This window comes from Camelus ferus, chromosome 11 (genome assembly GCF_009834535.1).
Source record: "Camelus ferus isolate YT-003-E chromosome 11, BCGSAC_Cfer_1.0, whole genome shotgun sequence".
Lineage (NCBI taxonomy): Eukaryota > Metazoa > Chordata > Mammalia > Artiodactyla > Camelidae > Camelus > Camelus ferus.
Window position 1 is genome coordinate 35,886,122 of NC_045706.1, and position 17,605 is coordinate 35,903,726.

The 17,605-nt window shown below is 39.3% G+C and overlaps 1 protein-coding gene and 1 long non-coding RNA gene across 2 annotated transcripts in view; one reads left to right on the forward strand and one right to left on the reverse strand.

Moving 5' to 3' along the window:
- Positions 1-6,822: 6,822 nt before the first annotated feature.
- On the reverse strand, positions 6,823-17,068 carry LOC116667146. Its single transcript, XR_004323923.1, has 3 exons — positions 16,931-17,068; positions 9,386-9,527; positions 6,823-8,823 (listed from the first exon to the last, which is right to left on the reverse strand). It is a non-coding gene; the product is annotated as an uncharacterized LOC116667146 (long non-coding RNA).
- Positions 16,801-17,605, forward strand: part of PRKG1 (protein kinase cGMP-dependent 1) — a 1,107,834-nt gene continuing 1,107,029 nt past the window's right edge. Inside the window, exon 1 of the mRNA XM_032491411.1 lies at positions 16,801-17,469. Coding sequence (XP_032347302.1) covers positions 17,204-17,469 — 266 coding nt within the window. The 5' untranslated portion in view covers positions 16,801-17,203. The remainder of the gene's footprint in view (positions 17,470-17,605) is intronic.

A 17,605-nucleotide genomic window follows, 5' to 3' on the forward strand; every position in this document is an offset into this window, starting at 1 on the left:
CTGATTCCTTCCCCTGAAGATCATTGCTTTCCTCTTCACAACCTCTGTGGTCCTTTCTCTGCAGTTATGTTTTAGAATGATCGCCCCTTTTGTACTATATGCTATTGTTATCTGCATAACCTGAGTCTCAGTGGTTCTTTTCTGCTGGACTCTTGGAGTAACTTACGTCTTCCAAGTATGTCTAGGAGTCCCCAGAAGTCATCAGTAGGGGTTCTCACACGTCAGTCAGTTACCATGTGGCTCTGGCAGTTGAATTCCTCTTTCTCTGCTTCCGTCCTGCCTAGGCAGGTACTATGGAGTCCACCATTGCCACTTCCTTTGCTACTTCCACCTGGTAGAGAAACTAAGCTCTGTGGTTCCTGCCTCCTCCACCCTGCTGCTTTGTGTCCCTCCTAACTCCACCTCTGCCCCGGCCCAAACGGGAGGGGGTTGCAAAATGGAGGTGAATGCCTCTCTCTATTTTCGGTTACACTTGAGCCTTCAGCACCCGTGAAGTTTTAGCTCTTTTTTTCCTTACAGTTTTCCCAGCTTCATATTTATAGGACTCAGTCCAAAGTTTTTGAAGGCTAGGCCAAGAGATAAATTGATCTGGCAAACACCATGCCGCACTCCACATCGCCCTTCTGACAGCTGATATTTTGTGACTGATTAAGCCTTTGTGAGCCTGCTTCATTTCCATTAGAGTGTGCCTTTGTTCAACAAGGACCCGAGGGCCACTTAAAGAGGGATATGGGATTAAGAGTCACAAACTCCTATGTTTAAATTGGATAAGCAACCAAGATACATCACACAGCACAGGGAAATAACAGCAAGGTTTTGTAATAACACTAAATGGGGTATAATCTATAAAATATTAAATCACTAAAAAAAAAAAAAAAGACAACCTCTCTACCACACCATTTTGCCAGACTTTTCCTGACACGTTTGAACCCCAGCTTGAGGTCTAATGAAGGCTTCTGAGATCTCCACCAGATGTTTGCCCCTTATGAGCATGACTAGACTGTATGCTTCCCTAGAACACTGATTGCATCTCTGTTGCCTAGAACGTAATAAGTTCTCAATAAATGTTTATTGGATAAGTGAATGAATGAGTTAAAATAATAATAGCTAATATTTATTGAGTATCCAATACTATTTCTAGTGTTCTATATTCATCGGCTTGTTTAATCATCATTAAAACTCTGTAAGAAGGCTGCTTATTATTATTATTAATTATTAATTATTATTCCAACATACGACCCAGTGTCTTCTGTTTGGTCCTGCAGGTCCACTCTCTACCCTAGGAGACTGACCCACGTGGACAACCTCAGTGGGGCTCCCTTTCCCTCTGGTTTGTGTGGGTTTGGCCGTTGGCAAGTGCTGGCAGGAGATCAGAGGGAGGGAGGACTGAGGGATAATTTGCTGGCCACTTCTTTGTAGTGTTGTCTTGGACAGGCTGGGGCCCTGTCCTAGAAGTCACAGCCCTTCTCGAGACATCTTATGCTCTCTTCCTTCCCTTTTTTTTCCATCCTGGGAGTCATAATATTCCACTGTTAGTAGGACCAGAGTCCTTCACTTTTTCTGGTGGTTTCCCCTACATTTAGATAATCCATTTGTTAAGCCCTCCTTTAATAATAATCAGATTGAGTATCTCGCCCAGATCTCTCTGAAACTGAGTATAAGCCGTGTTACTAATAAGGCAACTGAGACCCTCAGGGGTTAGGGATTGCTCAAGATCACTCTACTAAAAATGCTGACATAGAGATTTGTATCTGAGCCCCTGGCTTCAACTGCCACCACATGCACACACGGAACTGTATGTGAACGCTGGGAGGCAGCGAGGCACGGTGGATGAGCGCATGGCTGTCACAGTCATAAAGGTCTGGGCTCCCAAACTGGCTCTGTAGCCTAGTTAGAGATTACCTTGGGCAAGTTATTTCACCTCTTGAAGGTTTGGTTCCTAAATCTGTGAAACGGGAATGTTACCTACTTGGAATTATTATATAAGGCTTTTAGTAATGAGCTCATTTATGTGAAGTGCTAGTATCCCACTGGCACTTAATGAAGACTCAATAATTATCATAAAAGCTATTGCAAAGGGGATTCTTTGCAAGTGTGGAGAACATGGGGAAAGTTTCATGCAAGGTATCTATACCCAAGATGTTTATATTCTGGTGGGTTAGGCAATAAACATATGAATAGTAATAAGAATGATAAGACTAATAGTAATACAATATTGGATGGTTAGAGCAGACATTGGAACTAAAGGGAGGAAAGGGAGGGAACTTACAGTTCGAAGTAGATGAGCCAGGCTTCATTTTGTGTTTCTCCCATTCTCCCTTGCATTTACTTTCTTCGCTTGGCACTGGCCGTCCTGTTGAGTATGCAGACATCCCCCAGGCAATGTGGTTGGAGTGAACAGACAGAAATCAGCGGGCTTCATCAGGAACCTTCTTCCTGGCTGTTAATTCTCATGACAATAACCATTGCTTTCAGCAGTGGCCTGCCTTGCTGTTCTGGAATTTTGATTGGTGGGAGCAGGGACTGAAAAGCTAGTCTGCTGGCTTTGGAACATCCTTGGCTGTACTTGTAAAAGCAAAGTCTATCTTTTCAGTGAGGATAATCGTACGGTATAGTTCCATGACAGCTTCACAACCGGATCCAAAATTGCTTAAAAAGTTGCCAGTAAGTCTTAACTACAAGCTCTGAAGAGAGATGGGCAAGTCAAGTAAATAATGGATACCTCTCATGGGCACGAATATCCCAAGTGTACCTCTAAGCCATGGCAGGATTTGCAAGTGCATGACAAGCATGTCCTTCCCAACCCCTATCAGAAATGGAGATGGTCTTGGAATCTCCTAACGCATCCCTGAAAAGTTACCGTCACTTGCTGAATGCGAGTTAGTACGAAAGATAAAGCTTGTCTATTGTTGTCATTCTGTGGACAGGATGAGCCCGCCTGTCCACATCATGTCCTTATCTAGTGTTTGCCACCGAGTATAAAACCTAACAGGCACGGTGTCAGTTTATTAGTTGAATTACTTAATGATATTATCAATATTTTATTAGTAGGTAAGTATTTTAAATTATGAATATAAATTTAGAATATTAGCTGCATTCCAAATTATGATTTTTTTTTATTCTTATCGATGTTGCTTATGGGAGCTGTATCAGTTTAACAAACCACTCCAAAATCCAGTGACTTAAAATGATCATTATTTTATTTGTTCCCGATTCTGTGGGTCAGCAATTTGGGCTCAGCTCTGTTGGATGAGTCTCTCTTCCTGGTTATGTTGGCTGGGCTCCCTCACATTTGCCGTCAGCTAGGGGCTGCTGATCTCACTCACATGTCTGGCAGTTGGCTGATTCTTGGCACTGACAACTAGGTCATGTCCCACCTATCATGCAGCAAGTTAAACCAGGCTCACTCTCACCATGGTGGTCACAATGTTCCCCAGTGCAGCAAGAGGGGGCAAGTCCCACTGCATGGGTACTTTTCTTCAAGTCTCTGTGTCACATTTGCTATTGTCCCATTGGCCAATGCAAGCTACGTAGTTAAGCCCATAGTCACTGGGAGAGGGGATTCTCCAAAAGCATGGGTATGAGAAGGGAATTATTGTGGAGCTTTTGCAAATAATCTACCACAGGGATGCAGGTTCAAAATGATAATGTATCATGCTTATATTCACAACATTTTTTGAAAAGCCTTACTATAATACAATGATTCTACTTAAATATTACATGGACACATTAACTGTTGTTATTTAAAGATGCTGCTGAAAATTGCTCATAATAGTATCACAACTACCAACAAATATTTGATCTTCATAATCACCCAGTGATAAAGGTACTACTGTTATCCTCATTTTGCACATGGAAGAAATTAAGACTTAGAGTTGTAGAACTTGCCCAGTGTCACCACTGCAAGGGGAATAACATTTGGGAAGCCCTAAGAATATGCTAATTTAATGTATATAAGGGACTTAGCATGGACCTTCCACAGTGTTCAATGAGTATATGGATACCATATTAATGTTATAATATTAACAGTAGTAACTGAGCATGAGAGGTTATTTTATTTTAAAAGACCATGTGTAGCTATAAAACTAAGAACTCACTAACAGTAAATTTCCCATTATGAACATCTCTATAATTTGTTCTATATTTTGCTTTAACTGGAACTGATGGCAAATGCAATATAAACTTTAGTTTTCAGAGAAGTCGTAAAACTTTGCTCACTACTAAACAATCAAAACTTTGAAAGCACCTTCCATTAAGCTATGTCATTAAATCTGAAGCTACATTACCAAAACACCACATGATTGCATAACCTCTACTTCTTATTTCTTCAAGGATGACAAAAGAATGCCTTTATCAAATCTCTGTGGATGTCATTATTATTTATTTTGATTTAAAATAAAGGATTTCCACTCCTCCCCTGGGAGGGAGGTTAAATTTCACGTAGTGAATGTGTATCACTTCAGCATCAGTCACATGTTGAGAATAGACTAGAACTGGAAATCCTGTTTGAAAAGGTTATCTTAAGGAAATGAGAAACAGGTTTAGGCTACACTTGATAACATTCTTCCATTTTCCTAAGTAGAGTCTGAGAAAATATTCGATGTCATATCTAGTCATTGAATGATACTTTTCAGATTTAAGTTCAATGGGAATAGCTCATTAATTCTTCAGTTGCTCTGTTCTATTATAATTAACTCAAAAATCAAGGAAAGACTAAGGCACAGTGTAAGGACTGGGGTTCTCCAGTGTAGTTTTTTAAAACTGTTAGATGAGAATGGTAGAGGGAAAACAGGCAGCCCTGATGGGGAGTCACACTGGCCTTTTCTTTCTGATGCTGACTTTGGCTTTATACCTCACTGTCTCAGCACAGTTCCTTGGGTTGGTGTTACAACATGGCACAAACTACTTCTCTACCATTTCCATGTGTTTGTCAAAATCAGATGCAGATTAAGATAAAAATATGGATAGAAATGACTTGAAATATTTCATAGAAGAATTAATTTGATGATTAACTTTAGCATGAGTTGACACAGTGGATCTCACCTGGGGACAATTGTCATTTGGCAATTCTGGAGATATTTTTGGTTGTTAAAATTTGGGGTGAGGTGGCGCTACTGGAATCTAATGGGTAGAGGCCAGAGATGTTGCAGAACATCCTATAATGCACAGGACAGTCTCCCACAACCAAGTTATCCAGCCCCAAATGTCAATAGTTCTGTAGTTGATAAAATGCTGATCTTATCATATTGCATATTGCAAAATTCTTATATAATATGAATGTTGTATTAGTTATAATTTCTTAAACAATCTAAATATATGGCCATTGGGAGATGGCCATCAGGGATATTTTAGAAGGGACTGTGTGTGTGTGTGTGCGTATGGGCACACACAGGCGATTAAATTCTTTCTCAAATCTGTTGAACTGTGAGATACTATACTTCCCATTTATTTTACTTTCTTGGAGGCTGCCATACAGAAGAAGCCTAAGGAATTAGTGAAGTCCAACAAATATAAAGGCTAATGCTTTACAGAGATATCTTAGGATGGCGCATTGCATCGGTGAAGGACACACTGCTGATCTCCATACCATGTGTAGGAGTGAAATCTGAGGGTAAGGGAAGGACAAAGGGAAGGACTTTCCGGCTCTTTCTGGATCCTGTTTGTTAGTACAGCTTAGTCATTTTATTTGTGATATTTATCAATTTAAAACCTAGAAGCTTAATGATTTTTTTAAAAAATGAACCACAATTTGTTATCTTAATTGAGGTGATGATTTCATGGGTGTTTATACGTGAGAAAACTCATTAGATTGTACAATTTAAATACATGCAGCTTATCATGTCTAAATTGGTCCTCAATCATATTGTAAAAGCACAACATACATTAACACACTCACTGTAAGAAGCTCAAATGATGTATATCTTATAAAACATGATAGTTCTTCACCCCTCACTCCTATTCCCATTCCCCAAGGTAACAACTGTTACCGTTTGATCAAAATTTAAGTACACACATATGTATTTGATATATATCATGTAAAGATGATCGTGTAAATGAAAGCATCAATTTTCTTGCATGCTCTTTTCCTACCATGTCTTGGAGCTCTTTCTACAGGTCCATCTCATTCTTTTATGGTTACATAGCATTTCATAATTGACGGTATAATCAGTTATTTAACCATTTATTTATTTAAGTTAAATGCTTTCTCTTTCACAGAGAGCAAAAAACAAAGAAAATGAAACCCACATGAATCATTTCCACAGGCTTCATTTTTAGAAGTAGGATTGCTGAGTGAAATCAAACAGATACTTAATATTTGGAGGGCTCCTGCTAAATTGCTTGCTACAAAAGACTTAAACAACTTAGGCTCTCATTCATATTCAGGAGAACCCATTTATCACAATTTTGACAATAAGGGATATTATCAGTCTCTTAAATTTTGCCAATTTGATAGGCAAAAAAATAAATTTTATTAGCAAAGATGTACATCTTTGCTTTTGTCATTTTGTATTTTTATTTTGATATTTTTATTTATTTTTAAGAACGCTTTGCATATTATGGATATCAACTCTTATTTATATATTTATAAGACATTATCTATGATTAAACAAAGAGTTACCATATGACCTAGCAATTCTACTTCTGGGTATATACCCAAAAGAATTGAAAGCAGAGACCTGAACAGATATTTGTACCCCAGTATTCATTGCAGTCTTATTCACAGTAGCCAAAAGGTGGAAGCAACCTGAGTGTCTGTCAACAGATAAGTGTATAAACAAAATATGGTATATACAATGGAGTATTATTCAGCCTTTAAAAAGGAAATTCTAATACATACTACAACATGGATGAACCTTGAGGACATTATGCTGAGTGAAATAAGCCAGTCACAAAAGGAAAAATACTGTATGATTCCACTCACATGAGGTATCTAGAGTAGCTAAATTCATAGACACATAAAGCAGAATGGTGGCTGCCAAGGGCTGGGCAGAGGAAGTGGGGAGTTATTGTTTAATGGGTATAGAGTTTCAGTTTGGGAAGATGAAAAAGTGCTGAGAATGGATGGTGGTGATGGTTGCACAGCAATGTGAGTGTACTTAATTTCGCTGATCTATAAACTTACAAATGGTTAAAGTGGTAATTTTTTATGTTTTGTCTGTTTTACCATATTAAAGTGGGAAACATTGCTTATATAAATAATATAAATTTGAACAAATAGTTACATAATATACTTAAAGTATGTTACAGACATATTTTCTCCTAACCTGTTAACGTTAGTTCTCTCTCCAATAGTTGGAGATGCGACTGTTATAATGAACCACATTTCCTTATAGCTATGGATCTGTTTCTAAGCTAGGCATTTTCATTAGCCCATTTTAAAAATGAGTCATCACAGTGGTTTAACTACTATAGTTTTATAGTACACTTGATGGATGGTAGGATAAGACCACTATTTGTGTTGTTTTTCAAATATCTTTATTCTTCTGCATTATCTGTTTTGTATGAATTTGAAAATCAATTCATTAACTTCTGTTTTTAAAAATACTGGAATTGCATTGAATTTACAGATAAATCTATCTGGGGAGATCTGTCATAATTAGAGTCTAGGCCATTTTGATTAATCACACTAGTCTTAGTTTTCTAAGTATAATCAATTTTTACTATTAAAATTATTCTTATTGATAAAATCTTTTATCATTTTTATGCCCATATTCTCCAGTTTTCCTGTGATCTTTCACCCATAGTGACTCGTCAGTAGTAACAATTGAAAAAAAGCTGCTTGTCACAGCCTACATGCTAATGAGCATTCTCTACTATACAGTGTATTAGCTATTAATTTTCTCTTTATTGAAAAGTGATTTAATCTTTATAAAGTAAAAATGGATCATTTTGTTCTCTAAGAAACAGAATATGATAATTCAAACCTATGGTACGTTTTTCTATTAAATGAATATACATCTCTGAATGTTCATGGTTAACTCTGTCATGGTACTCTGTTTCTTTAAGCAATCTAATTATTTTAACTTGATTTTCCTGGTGAGTGGATCTTCACACTCACAAGGGAAAAGCAGTCTTTGCAGGAGAAGTAAAAAAGGAAGCTAATTTTAAATGAAAGGCGGAACCCAGTGAGGAGACTGTAGCCTCACTTCATTGGTGCCACTGATAATATCTGGTTGTTTCCAATATCACTTTGGACTCTTCTGTGTGTTACTGTGAAACTTCCCTGGTAATGGCATTTTATCAAATCCTCAGTGCCTCCTAGGATACATTTCGCAGTCTTGGGGAAGGGCCCTCCACTTGTGCTTGCTGGCAAGCCCGAGACATGTCTCTTGCCTCCCGGCCCCACTGCCTAGAGATCCCTGGACCAGAAACCTTCCTGTGGTTTCCAGGACCTGTTCACAGAAGAATCCACTCCAAGGGATTGTTCCTATATTCGAAAGGGCTCTTCCTGAATGAAAGATTTTGGTCGACTCTAAGTTACAGAAATTCAACTAGTTCATTCATTCGGCAGATTAATCCTTTGGTTTCAACAAAGTGGGCATATGTCAATTGTTTATTTGGTGATTTGGGCTCTCGATAGGTCTCTCTGTCTCTCTTTTACACACACACACACACAAACACCCACACACGGCTTATTGCTTTTCTTCTTCCTCTGTACTGTGATAACCTTTTAGTTTTTTCACTTTTGCCTTAAAATTAGTCATTTCCATACCTATGGTCCCACACCCTAAGTAGCTCCTCCCACACTCTCAGAAGCTTTTTGAGGGCAGATCCTCTGACTCGTCTCTGTGCACCATTAGTGTCTAGGGGAATGCCTGGGACCTGTAGAAAAGTATGCAAAAAATATTTGTTAAATAAATGAAACCAAGTACATCTGCTCAGGTAATACACTCACTTTTAGTCTCCCATTCAGAAGAAGAATGCCAGATTCATGATATCTTTCTTAATAAAAAAGATTTCTGACAGAAATGGCCCTCCTCCTGCGTCTCTCTTGGAATGCTAATTTGACATTTGTGCAGACGTAAATCAGTTTGTTTGGCTTGGAGGGGAGGAAGTTGTCACTCTTGATGGATGACAGTGTGCCAGCCTCTAATCTATGGCAACGTGGGGCATCTCCTATCTGTTAACATCACTCCATCTCTGCTCTTAACGTTAAAATATCCAAGTGTTTTGAATGGAGACATTTTTAAAGGAAGAGTTTGTTTTTATTGACATACCCATGCTAGAAAAATGATTTGGAGGAAAAGTATAATGTCTGAAGCGCGCACACACATGCACGCACACGCACACCCTCCCTCCAGTACCACCTCATGTTACACTAAGGTATTCCTGGCAGAGTTTCTTGCTGATGATTTTAGCCACAGTCTGAGTAATGTCTGCTTACCCAAGCACTGTAACGTGATCTCCCTTTATTAGATAAAGTCTTGAATGAAGGGTGGCGGGTCCTGTGTCTTCTTAGTTCAATATCCTCTGTCTTTCTGCTTCCTCCTCTGCTTTCTGCAAATTGTGGGTGGCTGGAAAGGATGCTGTGGAAAGGGGAGGGTTCTGCTGAGATAAAGCGTTTTTCAGAGCAAAGAAAAGACTTTACACTGTAATGCAAGTATTTAAGATTATTATGGGAAGGTTTTGAGTGTTTCTTCCACCTTCCCACTTTTATTAAGATTGCTAAAATTGAGCCCAATATAACACACACGGGAAAATATAATCAATATGGAACTTGGAAATCTTCCCTGTAAATAGGGGAATTTTAATATCTCCTGGAATACTGTAGGTTAGGTGGAACTATTTCTTTATAAAAAACAAGTTATAATATATTTTTATAATAAATAACTAGACATTTTGAGGCAATAACCTCCAAATAAGTGTGTCCCTTTTGCATTAGAAATAGTAAATGAACTATTGAACTAACTCTGCAGTTTTGATTAGAGACCAAGAAAAATCATAATGGTTACAGTGGATTGAGAGACTGTCCAAATACAGTGCCTCTAATGCCTAGGAATGGTTTGTTAGCTTTTTTACAGGGGAGCTGTTAATTTGAAATAACCTGAGATAAGCACAGATGAATGTCTCCATTAACAATAAGCAGATGGTGAGAATTAAGACCATAGGTGATTTTATCATGTCCTTAAAAAACATACATGTGTAACCATATTTGGCTTGTTGTTTTAAAATATCAGACCATTCTGAGTTGTTACTAAAACATTTAATAAAACACCAAATGCCATTTCTTTTAAGGCAAGAAGGACTATGGTCCTATAGCATCTGTGTGAATAGGGGCCCACTCTCTCTAAATGCTGCAGTCTTTGTGCTTTGTTACTGAGCATTTTATCACAAAATGGGACTAATGGTTCTGAAAGTCAGGAAATGATAGCACCAAGTTAGGCTATAGGCTAACATACAAACCAGATATTAAGTCTTTCCTATCAAATTTGCATAAAATGTATATTTATATACAAATAGGCTTATATATGGATATGCTATTTAATGAGGAATACACAAGTCAATGGTAATGGTGAGTGGTTGCCTGTGTGAAGGGGGTCTGGGTAGCTGGGGAACAGGGATGAAAGGGAGACGTACCTTTCACTGTATATCCTTTGTTTTTTTGAATTCTTTATCTATGTATACATCTGTTTTCTAAATTTAATAATAGTAAAATATAGGGATGAGTCCAGTGTCTCTCACATTAAAAATCAAACCAAGACATCAAGTCAAATCAGATAAAAAAGCTAAACTCAGAGGACTTTTATTCTAATAGCCAAGACATGGAAGCAACCTAACTGTCCATTGACAGATGACTGGATAAAGATGTGTGTGTGTGTGTGTGTGTGTGTGTGTGTGTGTGTGTGTGTGTGTGTGTGTGTATTTGATGGAATACCAGTTGGCAATAAAAAGGACTGAAATAATGCCATTTGCAGCAACATAGACGCACCTAGAGATGATCATACTAAGTGAAGTAAGTCAGATAGAGAAAAACAAATATCCTATGATATTGCTTATAGCTGGAATCTTAAACAATGATGCAAATGAACTTGTTTACAAAACAGAAAGAAACTCACAGACATAGAAAACAAACTTATGGTTACCAAAGGGGAAGTGGAGGGGAGGCATGAATTAGGAGTTTGGGATTAGCAGATACTAATTACTATATATAAAATAGGTAACAAGGTGATACTGGATAGCACATTCAGTATCTTATAGTAACCTGTAATGAAAAAGAATATATGTATGTGTAACCAAATCACCATACTGTACACCAGAAACTAACACAGCATTGTAAATCAACTATACTTCAATAAAAAAATAAAATAAAAAGAAAAGCAGAAACTCCCAGGAAAAAAAAAGGACTTGTATTCTTTCTCTACCCCTCCTCTCAAATATCTGATTAGTACCTGAACCTGAAAGGCAATATGATTTAGAGGCACTTAATTTCCATGGGTAACTGGGAATATCCAGTCAATAGGAATCCAAAATATTTAAATGTATTCTCAGAGCTGAACAAAGTATTAAAACACACAGTACTATAAAAGAGTTATTGCTGTTTTACAGATGAGAAAACCAAGGCGTAGCAGATGAAATAATTTGCCCAGGGTCACAGAGCGAGTTCACTACCCAAGGTAAGCTATAGTAACATTTTGACCCTACAGAAATTTAAACTAGCGAGTGGTTCCAATCCCTTCTAGAAACTATGATTGGAAGGAATTTACACGTCAGTCATAATAAAACACAACTTTTAGACGTGAGTATCTTTTATGGAAGAGAGTTTGTCATACTCAGAAGGCTATTTGTATTGTCATCAGTGTGCTTTAAGCAATTTATAACAACTTTTTATGTCCCCAAGTATCCATTTGAAATGTACTAAACTAGTTTCACTAAAAATGACTTGTAAAGTCAGGCTTCTGAGAGTGGTAAAACAATTCTGCCATTTTTAATAGACATTTTTAGGTGGTGGTTGAGTAATTCATTAATTTTATCTTGTCTAACAAATTACCTCAGACTCAAAGACTTAACACTTACTTGCTACCTCACAGTTCTGGAGGTGAGAAGTCTGGTCATAGCACAGCTGGGTCTTCTGTTCAAAGCCTCTTAAGTCTGAGATCAAGATGTCAGCCATGCTGCATTCTCATCTGGAGCTCAGGGTCCTCTCCTATGCTCCTGTGATTATGACAGGAGTCAGTTCCCTGGTGTCGTAGGACTGAGGTCTCTATTCCTTTGCTGGCCATCTGTCAGTGGTCATTCTCAGCACCTAGGTTCCACCTGCGTTCCTTGTCATGTGGCTTCTTCCGTCTTTGAAGGCTGCAGTGGAGAATCTCCCCCAAGTCAAATCCCTCTCATGTCTAGAATCCCGTCTCCAGGATGAGCCCAGACAACTTTAAAAGGCTCACCCGATTAGGTCAGACCCACCCAGCAGATCTTAAATTGCCTGGGACAATTTCACTTGCAAAATGCCTTCACAGCACCACCTTGATTAGTGTTTGATTAACTGGGAGAATGCGCATATACACCGAGTGGGAGTGTCTTGGGAACTGTCTTTAAATTCTGCCTACCACAAGCAATGAGTAGGCTGAATGTAGTATAAATATTACCACTACCACCACCACGCCTGTCTGTTCCACTCCCAGCTGGGCTACTTTCCTGCCAAGACTCGAAGCAGGGGTTTCATTACCATTTTATTTATATTATTTATATAGGGTCACATTTAAGTAATATCTGGCTTTCATCTCACTTCATTTGAGCCTTAAAGATGCAGTGCAAGAATTTAATACCCATGTGTCCACTTTATAGTTGGGAAAACTGAGGCTCAGGGAGATGAACTTATTTACCTGAAGTCCTGTAGCATCTCTACCTCCATATTCCAAGCCCAGGGTGCTTAATATACTGCAGAATTTGATTTCTGTAGTGTTTAAGTGTGGTGGTTAACATAGATGTGCGTGTATTTCAGGACTCAAGCTTTTATCTTGCTAAGGTGCGACCATACTTTATGGTCACCAGAATGTGGTTTAGGTGACAGTGTTGAAGCCACAACTGATATGATGTAGAATTAACTGAAAACGCTCCAAGCTTCTGTTAATCACAAAGTAACTGTAATCTTTATAGGACCAACCAGACTCCATCATAAATATTTCTTTTCTGTTTTAAAATCAGCTAAAGTTTTACACTCGGTTGGGTGTTGTCTAAGAACAGACTAATAATTTCAAAATGTGAGTCACAGGGAAAGCAAAATGCCATAGAATCATTGAAGCTAGAACAGTGAAATGGAGCTGGTGTTACTCCCACTCCCCATTTTACGAATGAGAATAGTGTATCTCACAGACGTTTAGGGATTTGCCCGAGAGCACACAGCTTGGGAAGCGACAGAGCAGAGACATAAATACAGATCTTTTGGTTCTAGTCCAGTACTCTTAATTCACCAATTGCATTCCTTGATGGAAAATGTATTGCATGCAGTTTTCCAAAAATACTGTCAACTTTGCAACCAAAAGAAGTGTTTGGATGTAGGGTATTGAAAATAGATGGTTGAATTCCCCCCAACCCCTCCCATTTCCAAAATGTGGACCCCCATCTGTTTTCATTCCCCCAGATTTTCTCCTGCATTCCTCTACTGCCACCTGTAGGATCGCTCTCCAACCACCTGCATATGACTATTTTCTTCCCTTTGGGTCCTTGTAATGTGCACCAAGGTCAGGGTTGTTCCAAAGGTGGAGCAACGGGAGTGGTCCACTCACTCAACAATAAATGTAGCAATTGCTTAAACTTAGACCAAGAATATAGTTTTTGGGGGAGGAGTATTTTATCACTGATCTTTTTGAGAGCTCCTGGCGTATAATGATAATAAACAGTCAGACTGACTTTTTTAGTCAGTTTTATTATTCTTGAAATTTTTTTATAGACATTGTCTTCCCATTGCCCCCTGTGATAGTGACCTGGATTAAAGGACAGGAATCCCCTATGAGCTACGCACATCTCTACGGCTTCAGGTTCTTTAGAAAGTGTTCTTTATGGGAGGGGTGCAGGTGAAGAGGCAAAGCACCATCATCATGTCTGAAGGTGCATGTACTTTTTAAATAAACATTTGAAACTGCATATGAAATGTACAATACATCCCAAAGTATCATAAGGAAAACAACTTTGGTAAAGAGAGTGGTTGAGGAGCCAGAGTCTTAGATACGTAGCTGGGATTGTATGAGATTTCAAATTCAGTGTGTTCTCATTAACAAAGTACTTTTAGTCTTGCTTGTCACCGGACTCACAGAGAAGTGGACTTCTGAATGCATTTCAGGTAGAAGCAGTGCGGCACAGGGACTGAGACAGCCTGGGTCAAATCTGGACATTGTGGCCCTGGGCAGATTAATCTGGCTAAGTACCAGTTTCTCCACCTATAAAGTGGGAATGAATAAAAATGCCTACTTTATAGAGCCATCATGGGGATTAAAATCAGCTTGCCACATAAAAGGTTTTGCCCCATCCTGGCACATGTTAAACATCCAATGAATGTTCACTATTGCTGCTGTCATTTTCCAGTGGTAAAAGATGTTTAAATTTGTATTTTAAAAAAGTCTTATTCTGACACAAAATTCTGCATATTTTCTTTATTTTTCACAAACATGGAACATACAAACACTCTTACAGGTATTTAAAGACTGAATCTTACTTCACTGTGATTAAGACTTTAGCAAATTTCTCCAAGGGCACTAGATGGCGACTTTCTTCTTTAAGAAAAAAAAAAAAAATCTAAGGTTTCAGTAACACTTTTTGCTTTCACAGTTGAAACTTACTGCTACAGATTTAAAGGCAAAGAACAAAGGGTAAAGTCACATCTTTGAACACTAGACTGTCAGAATCATAGAATTTCTAGATTTTCAGGCTTTAAGGCAGGAGCAGCATGTCCTGAGGAATCCTGGATTTGAACTGCCCTTGAGTGAACTTGGACTTCACCTTTCAAGATCCTATTTTCCTCCTTTATACATGAAGTGGTTGGGTTAGGTCATTTTCAAAGTTGCTTACAGATTTAAAATGCTATGATTTTTAATAATTCAGTATTTATTCCTCTACCAGTCTGTCTTTTCCCAAGTGTTCCTTGTGCTCTAAATTCAACATTTCATAAGCCAAGGGACGTGATTTAAGATTACCAGGTGCCAACATTACCAAAGTTAAAACCGATTTATTAAAAAATAAGATTAACTTTGGAATATAGGGATAAATTTAAGGTTTTGAAGTGTGTGTAAAATCTTGGTCTAAAGGAGTTTCTTTTTTAATACATAGGAGAAACATTTCAATATCTGCATTTAAGATTAATATAAGACTTGAAAAAAAGAGTCTACTTAAGAATCATTTTAAGACTAATTCTCTCTCTCCCATAAATAACATTGAACCTATGCCTAGATTTTTGAGGATGATAAAAGTTTTTTTTTCTAATGTATTTTTAAATGCCAGTTATGTTGGGTGTTTCTAAAAGGATTATAGCAGGTGAAGTTGTTCATAGATAGAAGCAACAGAATAGTAACTATTGACAAGATAGAGAACCCGTTCTCAAATGTGAGTAGATGAAGCCACTCTTGAGCATCTGGTGCGATTAACAAATTCAAGTGTGGCTTAAAATATTTTTAATTTAAAACAATCAGATGAGTAGAACTAACACCAAGTAGTAAAGACATCTTCGGAATAAAACAGATTTTAGGGTTTATTTATAAACCAAATTATATGCTTGCTTTTCATTTACTTAGGTGTTTCAAAGTAGAAAGTTTTGGGTTTTTTTTTTTTTTCTGATAAGTAGCCAGAGATTGTACATTGATCTTTCTTTTTAAGGAAAATTACAATTTCTCCAGAAACCTTTTGGTATCTTAGTTTGCATCTATTTTTCTTCTTTAAAAAGAGATGTATTCATTTGTGGATCATTACCTGCAGAAATGCTACTCTCATGTACCCAAACTCTTAAACAGTGATTTATGTTATGAAAAATGCTCCCTGTGGCATATACATATAAAAAAATAAAGTGTAGGAATTAGCAAATACTGTGAGTTCAAATAAGTATAAAAATCCCTTTAGCAGAGGGTGTAGAGACGGATGCACAGGTGAAGGAGAAACAGGATGACAAAAGCTAATTCTCCCTAAAACGGGAACCCGGAGGTTAAGCCAGCACTGGGTGGTGGCCCCCACTTCACAACCATAGAAGATGATGTTCTGGTATAATTTGGATGCTCAATATACAAATTTTAACTTTAGAAGATAAAATAAAATCAAAACTCTTAAGTTTACAGTCAACTCATGGCCTTTTCCTTTTCTGTAAACATTTGGCTCATTACCATATGCATATTCATCCAACTTTCCCACCAACAATTTTAGTTTACTATTTCCAGTAAAATTTTATGCTGAAAAAAACCTGGACCTGCTAGTGTCCTGTCATTCTTGGGACCACAACAGGACTTCACATTAACAAACGCGCGCGCGCGCACACACACACACACACACACACACACCCCCCACCCTCTCATCATCTAGAGCAGAAGAGAAGTAGAAGGTGAAAACAAAGATGAATTCGGGCGGGTTACTATCTAAAGGCAGTTTAATATTTATGAAATGTCACACACACGCACGCACACACACCACAAAGTCTTTAGGCTCCAGTTACAAGCGCTGCGTCATCTGCCAGATCACATGGTAATTGTTGCTATTTCAAGGATCAAGTGGCATAAAGCTCCCCCCCAACCCCCACCCCACCCCTTTCCTCTGGTACCATATAGCGTGGAAGAGTGATTACTGTGTGATGGGGTGAGACCAGGCTCACTGGTCCAACCCTCCCAGCTAGAAAGCAGGCTCTCGGTGGGGTGGCGTGCGCCGGGTTCTCACGAAGTGATTGGGAAAGGGGGACGGGGGAGGGGGTCTCAGGGGAGGAAGGGCAGCTCTAATTGGTTTCTCAATGAAAGATAATCACCTATTCCCCGGAGAGGCTGGGGATTAGCACTCTGCCTCTCCTCTTCATCGCTTTTAGACTTCTCATCCTCCCCTCGGTGCTTTTAGTCCATTCAGCAGAAGTGGATCGAAGAAAGCGGCTTCTTGCGCGGTATTAGGGGCAGCACTCTGCTGCGCTCGAGTACTTAGCGCCCATTCACTCGCTCGCTCTGCGCTCGCCTCGCCCGGCTGTTGTCCCGGCCGCCGCCGCCGCCGCCGCCCGAGAAAAAGTTTCGCGGAGGGGCTCAGGGAAAAAATGAGCGAGCTGGAGGAAGACTTTGCCAAGATTCTCATGCTCAAGGAGGAGAGGATCAAAGAGCTGGAGAAACGGCTGTCCGAGAAAGAGGAAGAAATCCAGGAGCTGAAGAGGAAGCTCCATAAATGCCAGTCGGTGCTACCCGTGCCCTCGACCCACATCGGCCCGCGGACCACCCGGGCACAGGGCATTTCGGCCGAGCCCCAGACGTACAGGTCCTTCCACGACCTTCGACAGGCATTCCGGAAGTTCACCAAATCCGAAAGGTAGGCGCCGGGGCGCGGCCAGGCGCGACGGGCCGGAGCGAGGCCACCGCTCGGGGCGCGTGGGCCCGGTGGCCGTTCGGGCGGCGGCTCGGGGGCGGGGGGCTCCGGGCCGCGGCGGCGGGGGCTGCTGGGTGCC